At 39.7% G+C, this 22,061-nt stretch overlaps 1 protein-coding gene across 1 annotated transcript in view; it reads right to left on the bottom strand.

Moving 5' to 3' along the window:
- The window catches only part of FMO5 (flavin containing dimethylaniline monoxygenase 5), a 28,347-nt gene extending 25,396 nt beyond the window's left edge, over positions 1-2,951 (bottom strand). The window contains exon 1 of the mRNA XM_060142377.1: positions 2,817-2,951. Coding sequence (XP_059998360.1) covers positions 2,817-2,951 — 135 coding nt within the window. The remainder of the gene's footprint in view (positions 1-2,816) is intronic.
- Between the last annotated feature and the right edge of the window lie 19,110 nt (positions 2,952-22,061).

The following is a 22,061-nucleotide window of genomic DNA, read 5'->3' as shown; positions in this document are numbered from 1 at the left end:
CTCAGCATTTCATAAGAGATTTATCATTTTAAGCTATTTCGTTCATAAAGTAATATTGTAGTGTGAAAATTAAAGTGATATGTCTCACATTTCTACCGACTTTTCACCATCAGTCTGGTCTAACTTTAATGAGGAGATCAAGAAGAAAGAAATTTATATTGAGTCCCTGAGACCTGTTACAAGAAAGAGAAAATGGAAGCCCTGAGTTGCCAGTGGCTTACTGGACACCCGGTAGCAATGGTGGAATTCCAAAGTGCTTGGGACGATCCTATATATGAAACCCCCAATGAATTACAGAAAATTTAGAGGGGGTAGGATGGGGGAGAGGAAGGCTCCAAATAACAAGCAAGGGGGTCACAGAAAAGCAGATCTGAGGCAATTCTTGAGGAAACCAGCATCAGCATGTAAAACATGTTTAATCTGCAATTAATGGATGTTTATAATACCTCAGGCTCCACAACTGTGTAACTGTGGAATATGTGAGAATGAAGGTCTCTATTTCACAAGCATTCTAAGCAGCCATCCAAGATATTTTGCTTCTCTAGGATTCATTTATAAAATGTAAATATATTTGGTGCCTAATATATGCCAGGCATCCCCCGTGGCTCTAGAAATATAGTGGTGTTTGTGTGTGCATTTATAATATATGTAAAATATATGTATGTTGTATATAATGTAATAGACACAGATGTGGTCTGTCTTAACAGCAGTCAGAGCATTATGATGAAATATAGCTTATTTATTTTCAAGAAAGCAGTTTATAAGGTGCTGAAATTTTGCCAAGAGTATAATCAGAAAACACTCCAAATTGGGTCTTTAACAGAGAGGAAGTTTAAACCACTTTGGAAGTAAAACCTGATAATCAGGTAGGATGGTGGACCCTTCACTAATTTCATGCCTGGTCAGTAGTTGCCAGACCTGGCTAGGATGCTTACCAGACACCAAATGTGTGGGCCACACTCTAGGCCAACTGAATAATAACTGATGTTTAGCAATTATTGTGCCACTGTTATTAGTGATGACATAAGTATTCATTCACTTAATCGCCACAATAACTCTATGAAGTGGGTGCCAATATTATCTCCTTCTTAAAGATGACAACACAGAGGTACAGAGAGGGTTAATGGTTTTCCCCAAGGTCACAGTAGGATTTGAACCCAGACATGCTCTTAACCTCTACACCATGCTGTGGCTGGATTTCAAAAGTAAAATTTCCTATTTATTACAAAATATTTATTAACAGTCTTTTCAGCCCATGCCCAAGACTGATTATGACCGAGGCATGCATGGTGTGCTAAGGAGTATCCACCCTAGATCCGAATAGGGACGATTGTCAAATAGAGTTAGTCCCCAAGACGGAGCCCAGATGCAAAACAACTGTACTGCTGTTCTACTAAGGAATGCTATGAACGAATGAAACCACTTTTAAGTAGCTGGCCAGCACCGTGTTCGTTTTGTGAAATATGAAACAAATCTGGACACCTTAATACACTTAAAACACTGGCTTAAAAAGTGAGTTGAAAAGCAAACCCAATGGATGTTGCTTTGGAGATCAGTTAAGGAGGGTGATATTCTTTGACATATAATAAGCTTAACTATCATTTAAGTAGGAAGATACCTTAACTGTTAGTAACAAGTTGCAGGACTCGGTGTGCATATTAAAGCAACTCAACTTTAAAACTGAGTCTGTGCAAGGACAAGAAAACCCAGTTGCAGGTGCCCTCTGCCCTTCTCTGAAGACAGGACTACTGCTTTGATTTCTCAAGTGAAGGAAAAGTGCAAAGCAAGGAAGGCAGCCAGATTTTATATCCTATTCAAGCACTAGAATCATTAGAGAATTGTTTAAAGTAAAGAAGGAAGGAAGCAATGAAGGAAGGTAAGAAAGAAAAGAAAAAAAAAACAGTAAGGTTAGAAGAGATTGAAAAGGGGGATTCCTGGAAGGAGTTGTAAGCAGTATTCTAGATCACTTACCGATGAACGCAGACCAAGAGCAACCACTTTACATGCCTGCCATTCTGCTACACCCCCCTACCAAGATTGTTACCCTTTTCTGGATAGCGGCAAAACTCATTACAGACAGTGCTCAACTTGTGATTTTTTGACTTTACAATGGTTCAGAAGCGATACACATTCCATAGAAACCACACTTCGAATTTTGAATTTTGATCTTTTCCTGGGTTAGCGATATTTTGTAACATACTCCGGTGATGCTGGGCAGTGGCAGCTTCCAGTCAGCTGGAAGGATCAGGAGGGTAAACAACTGATAGACTTACAACCATTCTGCACCCAAACAACCATTCTGTTTTTCATGTTCACTACAGCATTCAATAAATTACATGAGCTATTCGACACTTTATTATAAAATAGGCTTTGTGTGAGATGATTTTGCCTGTGTGTAGGCTAATGTAAGTGTTTTGAGCACGTTTAAGGTAGCCTAGGCTCAGCTATGGTGTTAGGTAGATTAGGTGTATTAAACACATTTGTAACAGGATATTTTCAATTTACGATGGGCTTATCAAGGTGTAACCTCATTGTAAATCAAGGAAGATCTGTAAATGAAAATGATCTCTGTGCCATTTTCACAGACATCAGTAAAGGACAAAACGAGTGATACCTGCGTCCCATTTTGCTGCCAGCATAGGGAAAGAGGAACCTGCATAGAACCTGAGGTGATGGCTGCTGAGAGGAGGTCAGCAGGTTGAAGTCTGGCAGGTTTAATCACTGTGAAGCCCATCATACTTCCTGACACGAGGTAAAATCTTATGCAATGGTTCAATACTTGGCGAGAGCTCCAAGCATTAAGGAACAAGATTTACCTGAAACCTCCACAGCCCTCCGATGTCATCAGTCCCTTCAAAGCAGACGGGCTCCAAGCCTTCTTCCAGGCAGCACTTGATAGACGTGAGCCCACTCACTCCTCCCCCAATCACAGCAATTCTTTTCTTGGTCATGGTCTCCAGAGATCTTCACCGGGCTGGGTCAGTGTAACCTGTCCTAAAGAAAGGATGACAAAAGACAGAAAGCACACATCAGTTAACACCTTTCAAAGAAGAGCTTGAACGTAGCATTTAGATAAATTCTGCAGCAGCAGGTGCCTTTGGGGAACCCAGATTCCAGTGTCCTCGTGGACCACCGGGAACTACTACACCTTGGACGAGTGAGCCCTGTGCCTGGAAGACCCAGAGCTGAGACCCAGAGCTGAGAGCTCTGCTGCGGTGCCCTACCTCGCTGCCTTTGCCCCAACACTGGCAGATCCTTCAGCTGCGATCAGGAGGGCACTGCACTTTCAGCTCTTTGCAAAGAAATGTAAAACAACAAAGTACAAACAGCAGCAATAGCCAATGTGGAGGGGCTGTTCAGCTCCACCTCCTTTCAGCCAACACACCGCCCACTCAGCAGCACCCATTACCCCCACAGAGGGGAGAAAACGTGGGCCAAACCTGCTCTGGGCAGAAATAATTAACCCTATGGCCTCTCTGTTTTTCACCTGCAGTTGCTCGCTCTCTCAGCTACTCTCAGGGGAGATCCTAGGGGCCGGAATCTCCATCACCCGCCCTTCCCATTCACTTTTAACTTCCTGGTGTTGTCTTACAGTGACAGACTCCTACAGGTGAAGGGAAACTGTCACCAACAACCCTGAAGCAAGTCTTGCTGAAAAGCTTAAGCGGAGAACATGTCTTTCAGGAGATCTGTCAGAACACATCCCGGGCCCTCGTCCACCTTTCCAAGCCAACCCCCAACCCCACAAATCGGATCTTTGGTTCCGTGCTACGGGAAGAAATTTACTTTAAAATACCCATGCACTGAGCTGGGCGCTGGGGCACAGTGGGGAGTGAGGGGATTAAGTTTCCTACTTAGAGGAGCTTATAGTTTAGTAGAGAAGACTGATACACAAACAGATAATTTCAAAAAAATAAAAATACTGTGAAAAAGAACTTTCCTCACACAGCTACCTGTGTGATTACAAACATAAAATATCCACTTTTAAAATGTAACAAAATTTTCAAATCATTCAGCAAAGACCAATGTAATGGATATAGGATTTCATATACTGGGTCAGAATCAGGGCTTATTCAACCCAGGAGTTTATTTTGACAGGTGTAAGGGGTTCTGGAAGAGCTGGGTTGTAACCGATGCCATGCATCTCTGTGCACCTTATACTACCCCCTGAGTCAACCTTGCTGAAGATGATGTGATGCCAGTAATTCCAGCACTGGGTTTTGACTTACTGACCTGGTTTTGACTTAGTGACCTCACCCCGAAAGTATCCTTCCCAGGCCAATGGGTTATTTCTCAAGGGTTTACCTTATATGGTGCAAAAGATACAATGGGAATGGATCATATCTTTTGGGAATGCACACATATAATCCTCTCGGCAACCCCATGGAGAAAGTACTATCAAGTAAGAAAACGTACTTGTACTTTCAAGTAAGTACTATCAAGTTCTTACTTACTTGCAAGTAAGTGAAAAGACAGGTAGGTACACCTGGCAGTCTGGCTTCAGGCCTGGGCTTCAATCACTATATATAGTCTCCTTTATGAGAATATTTTTACAACTTATTTAGCCACAAGTCCTTTGTCCATTTCTCATCTCTCTGTTGCATCCCTTTTCTTTGCCTAGCTCCTGCCTTTACAGTTTACACTTTAGTTGAACTGCTTTTAGCTATTGCCTTATTTGAACTACTTTAAAATATGTTTAAAAATAGATCTTTGGTTTGGGAAATCATTTGGCTTCATCAGGAAGTCTCCTGTTCAAAATATGGTTGAATTATATGAACACACACACACATGCACACACACAGTGGGGAACACAGGACATCAACATATCCTAATGGGAGAATAAAGGGAAAGAAGCTTAAGGATAGAGTTATATATATTTTTCAGTAATTAAAAAAAGTGTTTTTGTTTTTTGATGTGGTTCTGTCTTTTTGATATGGTTCTTATTATCAAAATGTCATTAATCTCTCAATAGTCATCTTAAGACAAGCTAATCAAAAAGTTCATATTTTTCTTTAAAAATAAAAGCTCCTATTTACTTTTGTTCTGGATTCTCTTCTCACTTTGCTCCAGAAATCCCTTATTTAACTAGTGTCCTCACCATCAAATACCATGAAATAGAATGTCTTTTGTCACCAAATATCTTTTCTGCTGTCTAAGGCTACTTTCTCCTAGAAAGAAAAAGCAGGGGTTTGTTTTATTTTGTTTTTTCCAGTTACCTAAATGCATCTCCCTTGAGATTTCAAAAATATTAACCTCTCTTCTTATCCCTCCCCAAGATTTATGGCAGTGGAAGGGCCACCGAATACTAAAGAACAAGAAGTTCTCATATAATCATCCTGTTTCTATTAGACCATGGTTTATTGGGTGTTGGAGAAGTTAGTGACTTCCTTTGAGTTAATGAGTTGCTGGACCACAAAAAGCCAATCTGAGTCTGAGGGAGATGATTGCAAGTCACCCAGAGATCCCAGAATTTGAGCTGGATGCAGCACCTGGATGAATTTGGAGTTGTCTCCCTTGGGGTGGGGATGAGCATATCAGGAGAAGGATGAACACAGAATTCTAGTGGCTAGAGGGGTGTCAGACAATGCTAACTCTTCATTAAAATCTGTTTTCCTCATATTACAGAATTATAGGACTGTAGCTGGGATGGGGTTGCCCAAATAGCAACAGTATTTCCCAGTTTCCCTTGCAGCTGCACGTGGCCATATGACTAAGTTCTCACTAAGTTCTGTCTAACCCATTTAAAAGGCAATGGTTTGCCCTGGACTTCTGCTCACTCTTCTTTCCTGTAGCCTAGAATAATGATAACCAGAGAGACCTTTGGGAACTATGTATTGAAGTAGGTCCACCATCAGATTGGGGCCCTAAATGACTGGATCTTCTAATCTGGTTCTATTAATCTTGGACTCTTACATGAGAGATAAGTAAATTGCTATTTTGTTTGTGCTATTGAGTTTTTAATTTTGCTTTTTACAGCTGTTTAGACAACCCTAATTAATATTAGTATCAACATTCTTTGGACCTGTAACTTTTTAAAGACTGATATCTTTCATAAAAGTTTTCAGTTATAGGGCTTCCCTGGTGGTGCAGTGGTTAAGAATCCACCTGCCAGTGCAGCGGACACAGGTTCGAGCCCTGTTCCGGGAAGATCCCACATGCTGCGGAGCAACTAAGCCCGTGCGCCACAAGTACCGAGCCTGCGCTCTAGAGCCCGCAATCCACAACTACTGAGACCACGTGCCACAACTACTGAAGCCCACGCACCTAGAGCCCGTGCTCCACAACAAGAGAAGCCACCGCAATGAGAAGCCTGCGCACCACAACGAAGAGTAGCCCCCACTCGCCGCACCTAGCGAAAGCCCACGTGCAGCAACAAAGACCCAATGCAGCCAAAACTAAATAAAGAAAAAAGATTTTCAGTTATAAATGTGAACTTATACTATAATAATACCTTTAAAAATAAAATTCTGAAAAGAGTGTTTTAATGCAACCATTTTACATATGGGAATTTTAACTTATAAATGAATTACTTGGATAATTTTGGATGTGTTAGAGATGCCTAGTTATAGGAAAACTGATGAATACTTTTATAAACTGAATATTAATCTCTCCCTACTGAATCAGTTTTACAATTTCAGAACAATACAAGAATTACTTTTAAAACTTAATATTGTAAAATGTAATTTTAATGCTCTACTACTTTGTGTTTTGTAATTAATTACTTTTACACCTGGCAAATATGTTTTATGTTGTTTTAAAATTACTTGTAAAATGTTTTAAACCTTGACTCAAATTTTCTCTGTTTAAGCTAACTGCAGATTTGCAAGTGAGTATATACAGGCTCAATTTTGACTAAAGCTTTTCTACAGACAAAAGGCAGGCAGAGGACATGGGGGTGGGGGGAGGACCATAGCGTCCTGCTCCATTTCAGCTGTGCTTCTTGTGCATCCAGTGGTGCAAGCCATGCTCTAACACACAAACACAAGTAATGGAAGAGCCTGCCCTTCGTGATTTTCAAAGATGATTGGAAATACAGAATATAAACCCGTTAAAAAGATTTAGAGATACTTAAAAATACCATAAAAAGAAGAGGAAAATCTCCAATGAAGAAATGACTGGGTTCTAAAAAGTTAATCAATTTTAACAATTCTAATCAATTGTTGAAAATCAGAACACATTTTCCCATAGAACCAATGTCATTTTTTATGGTTAAGGCACTAGAAATATTGTAAAAATCAAATGAAGCTCAAAAGAAAATCAGTTAAAATTCTGGATCAGTAGGAATGGAAGTTTTGTGGTAATGGCTCATTCACATTGAGAAGAACAGCACTCATATCTGATGAGTCTCTGGGGGCTCTTGTCCTCCCATTCACTCTTCAGGCACAGGGTCCTTGTGGCCTGCACATCAGAGACAGTTGAGACTTGTCCTAGGGTGAGGACAGGGGAGATCATGAGAAGAAGATGATTCTAGGTATGGTTCAGAGGTAGAATGACTGTAATGATGGATGTGGAGCAGAGGTGTCATACAGAGAGTTTTCTTGTGCACTTTCCCAGCCAATATCCACCTCCAGAGGTAAGCATTGTTTCCTTTTCTTTTTGTTTGTTTTTTATTACGAGGTATAATTGACATGTAACATATTAGTTTCAGGTGTACAACACTTGTGCATCTGAATATTTGTATATTGTGAAATGATAACCAAAATAAGTCTAGTTAACATCTGATGCTTTTATTTGTTCTCAAACTTCATATAAATAGAATTACATAGTATATACTCTCTGTGCTTGGAATCATTACACATGTAGTGATTTTAAGATTTATCCAGGTAGTTGCATGTATCAGTAGGTTGCTCTTTTTATTTGTATGAATCTATAATTTGTTTATCCATTCTCCTATTGATGAATATTTGGATTATTTCCACTTTTTGGTGTAATGAAGAAGGTGTTTTATTCTTGAACAAGTCCTTTTTGTGGACGTCTGCTCTCATTTTTCTTGTGTGCCTAAGAGTGCAATTGCTTGGTCATAGGGTAAGTTTATGTTTAACTTTAGTTGCAACTGCCAAAAAGTTTTCAAAAGAGGTTGTGCCATTTTATACACTCACCTGCAATATAAAAGCTCCAGTAGCTTCATAGCCTCTCAGCACTTGGTACTGTTCGTCATTCTTGTGGGTGCGTGGTATTATCTCATGGTGTTTTGGATTTGAATTTCCCTGATGACTTATGGTGTTGAGCGTCTTTCCATTTAATTTCTTGGCCATTTGTATATCTTCTTTGCAAAGTGTTTGTGAAAACGTTTTGCCTATTTTTTAAAAGCTGATTGGTCTTATTATTGAGTTGTAAGAGTTCTTTTTTTTTTTTTTTTTTTGCTGTACGCGGGCCTCTCACTGTTGTGGCCTGTCCCGTTGCGAAGCACAGGCTCCGGCCGCGCAGGCTCCGGCCGCGCAGTCTTCGTCCGCGGCTCATGGGCCCAGCCGCTCCGCGGCATGTGGTATCTTCCCGGGCCGGGGCAAGAACCCGTGTCACCTGCATCGGTAGGCGGACTCTCAACCACTGCGCCACCAGAGAAGCCCCTGTAAGAGTTCTTTGTACAAGCTGGTTAAAAATTCTTTGCAGATATATTTATTTCAAAATATTTATTATTTATTTATTTTTGGCTGTGCTGGGTCTTCACTGCTTTGCGCGGGGGCTTTCTCTAGTTGCGGTGAGTGGGGGTTACTCTTCGTTGCCATCAGCAGGCTTCTCACTGTGGTGGCTTCTCTTGCTGTGGAGCACAGGCTCTAGGCGCGTGGACTTAAGTTGTTGTGGCACGTAGGCTCAGTGCTTGTGGCTTGCAGGCTCTAGAGCGCAGGCTCCGTAGTTGTGGCGCACGGGCTTAGTTGCTCTGTGACATGTGGGGTCTTCCCGGACCCGGGATCGAACCTGTGTGCCCTGCACTGGGAGATAGATTCTTTTTTTTTTTTTAATCTTTATTGGAGTATATAATTGCTTTACAATGGTGTGTTAGTTTCTGCTTTATAACAAAGTGAATCAGTTATACATATACATATGTTCCCATATCTCTTCCCTCTTGCGTCTCCCTCCCTCCCACTCTCCCTATCCCACCCCTCTAGGTGGTCACAAAGCACCGAGCTGATCTCCCTGTGCTATGCGGCTGCTTCCCACTAGCTATCTATTTTACGTTTGGTAGTGTATATATGTACATGCCACTCTCTCGCTTTGTCACAGCTTACCCTTCCCCCTCCCCATTTCCTCAAGTCCATTCTCTAGTAGGTCTGTGTCTTTTTTCCTGTCTTACCCCTAGGTTCTTCATGACATTTTTTTCCTTTAAATTCCATATATATGTGTTAGCATACGGTAATTGTCTTTCTCTTTCTGACTTACTTCACTCTGTATGACAGAATCTAGTTCCATCCACCTCATTACAAATAGCTCAATTTTGTTTCTTTTTATGGCTGAGTAATATTCCATTGCATATATGTGCCACATCTTTATCCATTCATCCAATGATGGACACTTAGGTTGTTTCCATCTCCGGGCTATTGTAAATAGAGCTACAATGTACATTTTGGTACATGACTCTTTTTGAATTATGGTTTTCTCAGGGTATATGCCCAGTAGTGGGATTGCTAGGTCATATGGTAGTACTATTTGTAGTTTTTAAGGAAACTCCATACTGTTCTCCATAGTGGCTGTACCAATTCACATTCCCACCAACAGTGCAAGAGTGTTCCCTTTTCTCCACACCCTCTCCAGCACTTATTGTTTCTAGATTTTTTGATCATGGCCATTCTGAACGGTGTGAGATGATATCTCATTGTAGTTTTGATTTACATTTCTCTAATGATTAATGATGTTGAGCATTCTTTCATGTGTTTGTTGGCAGTCTGTATATCTTCCTTGGAGAAATGTCTATTTAGGTCTTCTTTGGAGAAATGTCTCTTTAGGTCTTCTGCCCATTTTGGGATTGGGTTGTTTGTTTTTTTGTTATTGAGCTGCATGAGCTGCTTATACATTTTGGAGATTAATCCTGTGTCAGTTGCTTCATTTGCAAATATTTTCTCCCATTCTGAGGGTTGTCTTTGGTTGTTTATGGTTTCCTTTGCTGTGCAAAAGCTTTGAAGTTTCATTAGGTCCCATTTGTTTATTTTTGATTTATTTATTTTTATTTCCATTTCTCTAGGAGGTGGGTCAAAAAGGATCTTGCTGTGATTTATGTCATAGAGTGCTCTGCCTATGTTTTCCTCTAAGAGTTTGATAGTTTCTGGCCTTACTTTTAGGTCTTTAATCCATTTTGAGCTTATTTTTGTGTATGGTGTTAGGGAGTGATCTAATCTCATACTTGTACATGTAGCTGTCCAGCTTTCCCAGCACCACTTATTGAAGAGGCTGTCCTTTCTCCAGTGTACATTCCTGCCTCCTTTATCAAAGATAAGGTGACCATGCGTGTGTGGGTTTATCTCTGGGCTTTCTATCCTGTTCCATTGATCTGTCTTTCTGTTTTTGTGCCAGTACCATACTGTCTTGATTACTGTAGCTTTTTAGTATAGTCTGAAGTCAGGGAGCCTAATTCCTCCAGCTCCATTTTTCATTCTCAAGATTGCTTTGGCTATTCAGGATCTTTTGTGTTTCCATACAAATTGTGAAATTTTTTGTTCTAGTTCTGTGAAAAATGCCAGTGGTTGTTTGATAGGGATTGAATTGAATCTGTAGATTGCTTTGGGTAGTAGAGTCATTTTCACAATGTTGATTCTTCCAATCTAAGAGCATGGTATATCTCTCCATCTATTTGTATCATCTTTAATTTCCTTCATCAGTGTCTTATAATTTTCTGCATACAGGTCTTTTGTCTCCTTAGGTAGGTTTATTCCTAGATATTTTATTCTTTTTGCTGCAATGGTAAATGGGAGTGTTTTCTTGATTTCACTTTCAGATTTTTCATCATTAGTGTATAGGAATGCAAGAGATTTCTGTGCATTAATTTTGTATCCTGCTACTTTACCAAATTCATTGATTAGTCTAGTAGTTTTCTGGTAGCATCTTTAGGATTCTCTATGTATAGGATCATGTCATCTGCAAACAGTGACAGCTTTACTTCTTCTTTTCTGATTTGGATTCCTTTTATTTCCTTTTCTTCTCTGATTGCTGTGGCTAAAACTTCCAAAACTATGTTGAATAAGAGTGGTGAGAGTGGGCAACCTTGTCTTGTTCCTGATCTTAGTGGAAATGTGTTCAGTTTTTCACCATTGAGGACAATGTTGGCTGTGGGTTTGTCATATATGGCCTTTATCATGTTGAGGACAGTTCTGTCTATGCCTACTTTCTGCAGGGTTTAAATAAATGGGTGTTGAATTTTGTTGAAAGCTTTCTCTGCATCTATTGAGATGACCATATTGTTCTTGTCCTTCAATTTGTTAATATGGTGTATCACGTTGATTGATTTGTGTATATTGAAGAATCCTTGCATTCCTGGAATAAACCCCACTTGATCATGGTGTATGATCCTTTTAATGTGCTGTTGGATTCTGTTTGCTAGTATTTTATTGAGGATTTTTGCATCTATGTTCATCAGTGATATTGGCCTATAGTTTTCTTTCTTTGTGACATCCTTGTTTGGTTTTGGTATCAAGGTGATGGTGGACTCGTAGAATGAGTTTGGGAGTGTACCTCCCTCTGCTATATTTTGGAAGAGTTTGAGAAGGATAGGTGTTAGCTCTTCTCTAAATGTTTGATACAATTCGCCTGTGAAGCCATCTGGTCCTGGGCTTTTGTTTGTTGGAAGATTTTTAATCACATTTTCAATTTCAGTGCTTGTGATTGGTCTGTTCATATTTTCTATTTTTTCCTGATTCAGTCTTGGTAGGTTATGCATTTCTAAGAATTTGTCCATTCCTTCCAGGTTGTCCATTTTATTGGCATAGAGCTGCTTGTAGTAATCTCATGATCTTTTGTATTTCTGCAGTGTCAGTTGTTACTTCTCCTTTTTTATTTCTAATTCTATTGATTTGAGTCTTCTCCCTTTTTTTCTTGATGAGTCTGGCTAATGGTTTATCAATTTTGTTTATCTTCTCAAAGAACCAGCTTTTAGTTTTATTGATCTTTGCTATCATTTCCTTCATTTCTCTTTCATTTCTTTCTGATCTGATTTTTATGATTTCTTTCCTTCTGCTAACTTTGGGGTCTTTTTCTTCTTCTTTCTCTAATTGCTTTAGGTGCAAGGTTAGGTTGTTTATTCGAGATGTTTCCTGTTTCTTAAGATAGGATTGTATTGCTATTAACTTCCCTCTTAGAACTGCTTTTGCTGCGTCCCATAGGTTTTGGGTCGTCGTGTCTCCGATGTCAGTTGTTTCTAGGTACTTTTTTGTTTCCTCTTTGATTTCTTCAGTGATCAGTTCGTTATTAAATACTGTATTGTTTAGCCTCTATGTGTTTGCATTTTTTACAGATCTTTTCCTGTAATTGATATCTAGTCTCATAGTGTTGTGGTAGGAAAAGATACTTGATACAATTTCAATTTTCTTAAATTTACCAAGGCTTGATTTGTGACCCAAGATATGATCTATCCTGCAGAATGTTCCATGAGCACTTGAGAAAAATGTGTATTCTTTTGTTTTTGGATGAATGTCCTATAAATATCAATTAAGTCCATCTTGTTTAATGTATCATTTAAAGCTTGTGTTTCCTTATTTATTTTCATTTTAGATGATCTGTCCATTGGTGAAAGTGGGGTGTTAAAGTCCCCTGCTCTGAATGTGTTATTGTCGATTCCCCCTTTTATGGCTGTTAGCATTTGCCTTATGTATTTAGGTGCTCCTATGTTGGGTGCATAAATATTTACAATTGTTATATCCTCTTCTTGGATCAATCCCTTGATCATTATGTAGTGTCCTTTTTTGTCTCTTTTTATAGTCTTTATTTTAAAGTCTGTTTTGTCTGATATGAGAATTGCTACTCCAGCTTTCTTTCGGTTTCCATTTGCATGGAATATCTTTTTCCATCCCCTTACTTTCAGTCTGTATGTGTCTCTAGGTCTGAAGTGGGTCTCTTGTAGACAGGATATATATGGGTTTTGTTTTTGTATCCGTTCAGCCAATCTGTGTCTTTTGGTGGGAGCATTTAGTCCATTTACATTTAAGGTAATTATCAATATGTCTGTTCTTATTCCCATTTTCTTAATTGTTTTGGGTTTGTTATTGTAGGTCTTTTCCGTCTCTTGTGTTTCTTGCCTAGAGAAGTTCCTTTAGCATTTGTTGTAGAGCTGGTTTGGTGGTGCTGAACTCTCTCAGCTTTTGCTTGTCTGTAAAGGTTTTAATTTCTCCATCAAATCTGAATGAGATCCTTGCTGGGTAGAGTAATCTTGGTTGCAGGTTTTTCTCCTTCATCACTTTAAATATGTCCTGCCAGTCCCTTCTGGCTTGCAGAGTTTCTGCTGAAAGATCAGCTGTTAACCTTATGGGGATTCCCTTGTGTTTTATTTGTTGTTTTTCCCTTGTTGCTTTTAATAGGTTTTCTTTGTATTTAATTTTTGACAGTTGGATTAACATGTGTCTTGGCGTATTTCTCCTTGGATTTATCCTGTATGGGACTCTCTGTGCTTCCTGGACTTGATTAACTATTTCCTTTCCCATATTAGGGAAGTTTTCAACTATAATCTCTTCAAATATTTTCTCAGTCCCTTTCTTTTTCTCTTCTTCTTCTGGAACCCCTATAATTCGAATGTTGGTGCGTTTAATGTTGTCCCAGAGGTCTCTGAGACTGTCCTCAGTTATTTTCATTCTTTTTTCTTTATTCTGCTCTGCAGTAGTTATTTCCAGTATTTTATCTGCCAGGTCACTTATCCGTTCTTCTGCCTCAGTTATTCCGCTCTTGATCGCATCTAGAGTATTTTTAATTTCATTTATTGTCTTGTTCATTGTTGGTTGTTTCATCTTTAGTTCTTCTAGGTCCTTGTTAAATGTTTGTTGCATTTTGTCTATTCTATTTCCAAGATTTTGGATCATCTTTACTATCATTATTCTGAATTCTTTTTCAAGTAGACTGCCTATTTCCTCTTCATTTGTTAGGTCTGGTGGGTTTTTATCTTGCTCCTTCATCTGCTGTGTGTTTTTCTGTCTTCTGATTTTGCTTACCTTACTTTGTTTGGGGTCTCCTTTTCGCAGGCTGCAGGTTCATATTTCCGTTGTTTTTGGTGTCTGTCCCCAGTGGCTAAAGTTGTTTCAGTGGGTTGTGTAGGCTTCCTGGTTGAGGGGACTAGTGCCTGTGTTCTGGTGGATGAGGCTGGATCTTTTCTTTCTGGTGGGCAGGTCCACGTCTGGTGGTGTGTTTTGGGGTGTCTGTGGACTTATTATTATTTTAGGCAGCCTCTCTGCTAATGGGTGGGGTTGTGTTCCTGTCTTGCTAGTTGTTTGGCATAGGATGTCCAGCACTGTAGCTTGCTGTTCGTTGAGTGAAGCTGCGTGCTGTTGTTGAGATGGAGATCTCTGGGAGTTTTTCCCCTTTTGATATTATGTGGAGCTGGGAGGTCTCTTGTGGAACAGTGTACTGAAGTTGGCTCTCCCACCTCAGAGGTACAGCACTGACTCCTGGCTACAGCACCAAGAGCCTTTCATCCACACGGCTCAGAATAAAAGGGAGAAAAAGTAGAAAGAAGAAAGAAAGAAAGAAAGAAAGAAAGAAGAAGGAAGGAAGGAAAGAAAGAAAGAAAGATAGAAAGAAGGGAGGGAGGGAGGGAGGGAGGAAGGAGGGAAGGAAAGAAAGAAAGAAAGAAAAAAAGAAGCAAAATTAAAATAAAGTAAGATAAAATAAAGTTATTAAAATAAAAATAATTATTAAGAAAAAAAATTTTTAAAGAAAAACAAAAACAAAAAACGGACAGATAGAACCCTAGGACAAATGATGAAAGCAAAGCTATACAGACAAAATCTCACACAGAAGCATACACATACACACTCACAAAAAGAGGAAAAGGGGAAAAAATCATAAATCTTGCTCTCAAAGTCCACCTCCTCAATTTGGGATGATTCGTTGTCTATTCATGTATTCCACAGATGCAGGGTACATCAAGTTGATTGTGGAGCTTTAATCCGCCGCTTCTGAGGCTGCTGGGAGAGATTTCCCTTTCTCTTCTTTGTTTTCACAGCTGCAGGGGCTCAGCTTTGGATTTGGCCCCGCCTCTCTGAGTAGGTCTCCGGAAGGCGTCTGTTGTTCGCTCAGACAGGACGGGGTTAAAGGAGCAGCTGCTTCGGGGACTCTGGCTCACTCAGGCCGGGGGGAGGGAGGGGTACTGAGTGCGGGGGCGGGCCTGCAGCGGCAGAGGCCGGCGTGACGTTGCACCAGCCTGAGGCGCGCCGTGCGTCTCCCGGGAAGTTGTCCCAGGGTCATGGGACCCTGGCAGTGGCGGGCTGCACAGGCTCCCCGGAAGGGAGGTGTGGATAGTGACCTGTGCTCGCACACAGGCTTCTTGGTGGTGGCAGCAGCAGCCTTAGTGTCTCATGCCCGTCTCTGGGGTCCGCGCTGGTAGCCACGGCTCGCGCCCGTCTCTGGAGCTCCTTTAAGCAGTGCTCTTAATCCCCTCTCCTCGCACACCAGGAAACAAAGAGGGAAGAAAAAGTCTCTTGCCTCTTTGCCAGCTCCAGACTTTCCCCCAGACTCCCTCCCGGCTAGCCGTGGTGCACTAACCCCCTGCAGGCTGTGGTCACGCAGCCAACCCCAGTCCTCTCCCTGAGCTCCGACCGAAGCCCGAGCCTTAGCTCCCAGACCCGCCCGCCCCGGCGGCTGAGCAGACAAGCCTCTCGGGCTGGTGAGTGCTGGCGGGCACCGATCCTCTGTGCGGTAATCTCCCCGCTTTGCCCTCCGCACCCCTGTTGCTGCGCTCTCCTCCGCGGCATGGAAGCTACCCCCCCCCGCACTTCGCCACTCGCAGTCTCCGTCCGCAAAGGGGCTTCCTAGTGTGTGGAAACCTTTCCTCCTTCACAGTTCCCTCCCACTGGTGCAGGTCCCGTCCCTAACCTTTTGTCTCTGTTTATTCTTTTTTCTTTTGCCCTACCCAGGTACTTGGGGACTTTCTTGCCTTTTGGGAGGTCTGAGGTCTTCTGCCAGCGTTCAGTCGGTGTTCTGTAGGAGGTGTTCCATGTGTAGATATATTTTTGGTGTATCTGTGGGGAGGAAGGTGATCTCCGCGTCTTACTCTTCCACCATCTTCCCCTCTAGGATCTGGCAGATGGATTCTTAACCACTGTGCCACCAGGGAAGTCCCTCACTTTCTTAATTGTGTTTTTTGATGAGCAGAAGTTTTAACTTTGGATGAAATCTACTTTATCATTTTTTCCTTTACGGTTAGTACTTTTTGCTCTTATTTAAGAAATCTTTGCCTATTCCAAGCTCATATAGTCTCCTGTGTTTCCAGCTAGATTTATATTTTACATTTCACATTTAGATCTGCAATCTATTTTTCAAAAAAATTATTTTTTGGCTGTCGGGCCTTAGTTGCAGCATGCGGGATCTTCACTGAGGCATGTGGGCTTCTCTCTAGTTGTGGCGTGTGGGTTTTCTCTCTCTAGTTGTGGCGCTTAAGCTCCAGGGCACGTGGGCTCTGTAGTGTACGGCACGCAGGCTCTCTCCTTGAGGCGCGAGCTCAGTAGTTGTGGCGCTCGGGCTTAGTTGCCCCATGGCATGTGGGATCTTAGCTCCCTGACCGGGGATCAAACCTGCGTCCACAGTATTGGAAGGTGGATTCTTTACCACTGGACCATCAGGGAAGTCCCCTGCAATCCTTTTTTTTTTTTTTTTTTTGCTGTACTCGGGCCTCTCACCGCTGTGGCCTCTCCCACCACGGAGCACAGGCTCCGGACGCACAGGCCCAGCGGCCATGGCCCACGGGCCCAGCCGCTCTGCGGCACGTGGGATCCTCCTGGACCGGGGCACAAACCCATGTCCCCTGCATTGGAAGGCGGACTCCCAACCACTGCGCCACCAAGGAAGCCCCCCTGCAATCCATTTGAAATTAATTTTTTTTGTGAATGGTATGAGTATCATAGTCAAGGTTTATTTTTTTTTCTATCTGGATGCTGTATTCTTCCAACACCATTTATTCGAAGACCTTTCTTTCCCTTCAAATTGCATTGGTGTCTTTTTCATTGGTCAAGTAACAATATATGTGTGAGCCTATATCTGGACTCTATTCTGTTCCATTGATCTATTTGTTTATCCTTATGCTTATACCATATTGTATTAATTACTTGCCTTGATAGTAAAATTTGAAAATTGGTAGCATAAATCCTCCATCTTTATTTTAAAGATGATTTTGACTTTCTAGGTTTTTTTGCAATTGCATTTAAATTTTAAAATTAGCCTATCAATTTCTACCAGAAAAGCCTGCTGGGATTCTGATTAGGATCGCATTGAATGTATAGACCAATTGGGGAGAAGTGACATCGCAACAATTAAACATTACTCCATGAAATAGGCTATTTCTTCTTTTATTAGGTCTTTTTTGATTTCTCCTTGTTTTATGATTTTCACTGTAGAATCTTCTGCATTTTATTTAGTCCTGTGTACCTTATTATTTTTTAAAGCCTATTGTAAATGGTATTATTTTTACATTTTCATATTTCAATTGTTTGCTGCAAGTATAAAGAAATATAGCTGATATTTGTATATTGACTTTGTATCACATGACCTGGCTAAATTCACGTATTACTTCTAGTAGTTTGTACATTCCTTGGATATTCTATGTACACACTCATGCCATTTATGAATAAAGCTAGTTTTACTATTTCCTTTGCAACTAAAAAAATTTTTTTCTCTCCTTATTGCACTGGCAGGAACTCCAATACAATGTTGAATATAAGTGGTGATAACAGACATCCTTATCTTGTAAGGGCGAAGCATTCACTATTTCACCATTAAGTATGATATTATTTGTATGTTTTAGGTAAATAATCTTATCAAATTGAGGAAGTTTCTCTCTATTCTTAGTCAACTAATAGTTTTTATTATGAATGGGTTTTGAATTTTATAAAATGCTTTTTCTGTATCTTTTAAGATGATGACATTGTTAAAATTATATTGAATGACTTCTTAAGTGTTAAGCCAGCTATGTCTTTTTGGAATAAACTCACAAGACCATGATGTGTATGGTTCTTACATAATACCGTATCTGATTTGTTAGTATTTTTGGATTTTTTTCCCACCTGTATTCTTAAGGGATATTACTCTGTAATTTTTTTTTTTGTAATGTCCTTGATAGATTTTGGTATCGAGGTTATGCTGCCTCTCTGAAAGATTTTGTATAGAATTGTTCATATTTTTCCTTAAAAGTCTGGTAACATTTATCAGGATAGCCATCTGGATCTGGTGTTTTTGTTGTTGGAATGTTATAAATTATGGACTTAATTTCAATAAAAGTTACGGGATTATTCAAAATTTCTGTAAGTTGTGTTTTTCTAAAAAGTTGCCCATTTCGTCGAGGTTGTCAACTTTATTGACATAAAGTTGTTCATGAACCCTTATATTATTTTTTTAATGTATGTGGCATCTATAGTGATGTTGCCTTTGTCATTCTTGATATTAGATGTATCTCTTTTCTCTCTTACTCTTTTCCTTGATCAATTCTATCAATTTTATTAATCTTTTCAGAGAACCATCTTTTGGCTTCATTGACTTTCTCAGTTTTTTTTAAATTTTTATTTTAATTATTTATTTTTGGCTGCATTGGGTGTTCGTTGCTGTGTGCGGGCTTTCCCTAGTTGGGGCGAGCGGGGGCTACCCTTTGCTGCGGTGCACATGATTCTCATTGTGGTGGCTTCTCGTGTTGCAGAGCACGGGCTCTAGGTGCGAGGGCTTCAGTAGTTGTGGTTCGCGGGCTCTAGAGCACAGGCTCAATAGTTGTGGCGCACGGGTTTAGTTGCTCCGCGACATGTGGGATCTTTCCAGACCAGGAATCAAACCCGTGCCCCCTGCATTGGCAGGCAGATTCTTAACCACTGCACCACCAGGGAAGTCCCTGACTTTCTCTGTTTTATATCTCTTTTCTATTTCATTAATCTCTGATTTTATTTCTTTCTTTCTACCTTCTCTTTTTTGTACCTTGTTGAGATAGATACTTAATTCATCAAATTTACATCTAAGAACTACTCTAGCTGTGTCCCACAAATTTTGATATGCTGTATTTTCATTACTGTTACTTTCAATATTTTCTAATTTCTATTGTAATTTCGTCTTTGATGAATCAGTTACTTAGAAGTAAGTTACTTAATTTCCAGATGATTTGGGATTTTCTAGATATGTAACCAAACAGGATCCTGTGGGTCCTTCCCCTGACAGGCCTCTTCCCTATATCCTCTGCTTTAGCTCCTCTGAAGTATTGTACTTAGATGATTGTATCTGACACACAGTTACTGAGTTGTTTTATAAATGCTAAACCCCCCACCAAATGGATGAAATTAACTACTTGATGACTGTGAGCACATAACCCACAGACCCACTGGAGCCTGAGGATTGATAATGTTAACCCCTGTGACACCGCCCTGTTACCTCACCATCAACCAATCAGATAATTCGGCAGGAGCTCATCACATACACTGGGATGCCCCTCCCTTACCTTACCTTTAAAAATGCCAAAATGTTCATTGCAGCTCTATTTACAATAACCTGGAGATGGAAACAACCTAAGTGCCCATCATCGGATGAATGGATAAAGAAGATGTGGCACATATATACAATGGAATATTACTCAGCCATAAAAAGAAACGAAATTGAGCTATTTGTAATGAGGTGGGTAGACCTAGAGTCTGTCATACAGAGTGAAGTAAGTCAGAAAGAAAAAGACAAATACCGTATACTAACACATATATATGGAATTTAAGAAAAAAAAATGTCATGAAGAACCTAGGGGTAAGACAGGAATAAAGACACAGACCTACTGGAGAACGGACTTGAAGATATGGGGAGGGGGAAGGGTAAGCTGTGACAAAACGAGAGAGAGGCATGGACATATATACACTACCAAACGTAAAATAGATAGCTAGTGGGAAGCAGCCGCATGGCACAGGGATATCAGCTCGGTGCTTTGTGACCACCTGGAGGGGTGGGATAGGGAGGGTGGGAGGGAGGGAGATGCAAGAGGGAAGAGATATGGGAACGTATGTATAGGTATAACTGATTCACTTTGTTATAAAGCAGAAACTAACACACCATTGTAAAGTAATTATACCCCAATAAAGATGTTAAAATAAAAAAAAAGCCTTGCTGTTCGGTGCTTTATGACCACCTGGATGGGTGGGATAGGGAGGGTTGGAGGGAGGGAGACATAAGAGGGAGGAGATATGGGAACATATATATATATGTATAACTGATTCACCTTGTTATAAAGCAGAAACTAACACACTGTTGTAAAGCAATTATACTCCAATAAAGATGTAAAAAAAAAAAAGCCTTGCTGAAACCTATTGGAGAAGTCAGGCTTTTTGAGCACTAGTTGTCCCGGGTTCCTTGTATGGTGCCTTACAATAAATGCTGCACTTTCCCTCACCACAACCCACCAGGCAAGTGGACCCACGTTTTGGTTTGGTAACATATCTTATTGTTAGTGATTTCTGGTTTAATTTTTCTGTGGTTAAAGAACATATTTTGTATAATTTTAATCCTTTGAAATTGATTGCTAGTTTTATGGCTCAGCATATGATGTATTTTGTTCATTGTTCCATATGCACTTGAAAAGATGGAGCAACCTACAGCTGTTGAGTATAATTTTCTACAAGTGTCAGTTAAGTTGCTTAGTATTGTTGCTCAAATGTCCTATATCCTTACTAATATTTTGTCTGCTTGTTCTATTGATTACTGAGGAGATATGTTAAAATCTCCAACTCTAATTCTGTATTTGTCTTTCCCATACAGTTTTGTCAATTTTTTGCTTCATAAATTTTGAAGTTATATTATTAGGTGCATATACATTTAGGACTATGTATTTCTCCTATGGAATTGATCTTCTAATTATTATGAGTATTCTTTTTTTCTCTGTTACTTCTTCCTTAACATCTACTTTGACCATTAATAATATAGCCATATCAGTTTTCATATGGTTACTGTTTCCACAGAGTATCTCTTCCCATGTTTTATTTCCAATTACTTATATTTATATCAATTATGTTTAAGGTGTATCTATTGTAGTCAGGATATTGTTGGTTCTCTTTTAAAATAAAGTCTGACAATCATTTTCTTTTAAAGAGTCATTAGCCCCTTTAAATTTTTTGTGATTACTGATATGGTTAGCTTTAAGTATATCATACTTGTGTTTTTAAGTTGTTCCATCTGTTACTTGTCTCTTTGATCCTCTTCTCCAGCTTTCTTTCAGGTTAGTCAAGTATGTTTTAGTTCTTCATTTTTCCTCTTTTGTTGTCTTTTTACATATAGTTCTGATAGATTTAGTAGTTACTCTAATGATTACAATATACATATTTAATTTATTACTATCTTGAATTAGTACTTAATTGCTTCACAAACAATGTAAGAGCCTTACAACCGTATAATTATAATTTTATTTACCTTTCCTGAATTTTGTTATCATTGTCATATATGTTACTTCAACATGTTATGAACCCCATAATACATTGACAGTATTATTGTTTTAAATAGCAAATAGTCTTTTAAAAAGAGTATGAAGTGAAAATTTTTAAATTTTAAATTTCTACCATTTATACAATATCAAGATATCAAATTCCTGGGAATAAACCTAACCAAAGATATACAAGTCCTCTATGCAGAAAGTGGGAAAAAATATTGGAAGAAATTAAAGAGACCTAAATTAATGGAGTGAGATACCATGTTTATGCGTTATGAGTCAATATTGCAAAGATGTCAGGTCACTGCAATTTAGTCTTCAGATTCAGTGCAATGCCAATCAGAATCTCAATGTGTAGTGTGCGTACACGTGTGTCTGTGTGTGTGTAGCTGATTTTAAAATCTTAGCCAAGGCACCTGAAAAAGAACAAGGCTCACCAAAGAAGATATATAGATGGCAAATTCTAAGACTCATGACTGAAAAGCATATGAAAAGATGTTCCACATCA

Source organism: Lagenorhynchus albirostris, chromosome 2 (genome assembly GCF_949774975.1).
Source record: "Lagenorhynchus albirostris chromosome 2, mLagAlb1.1, whole genome shotgun sequence".
NCBI lineage: Eukaryota > Metazoa > Chordata > Mammalia > Artiodactyla > Delphinidae > Lagenorhynchus > Lagenorhynchus albirostris.
This window is presented reverse-complemented; position numbering and strand designations above follow the sequence as displayed.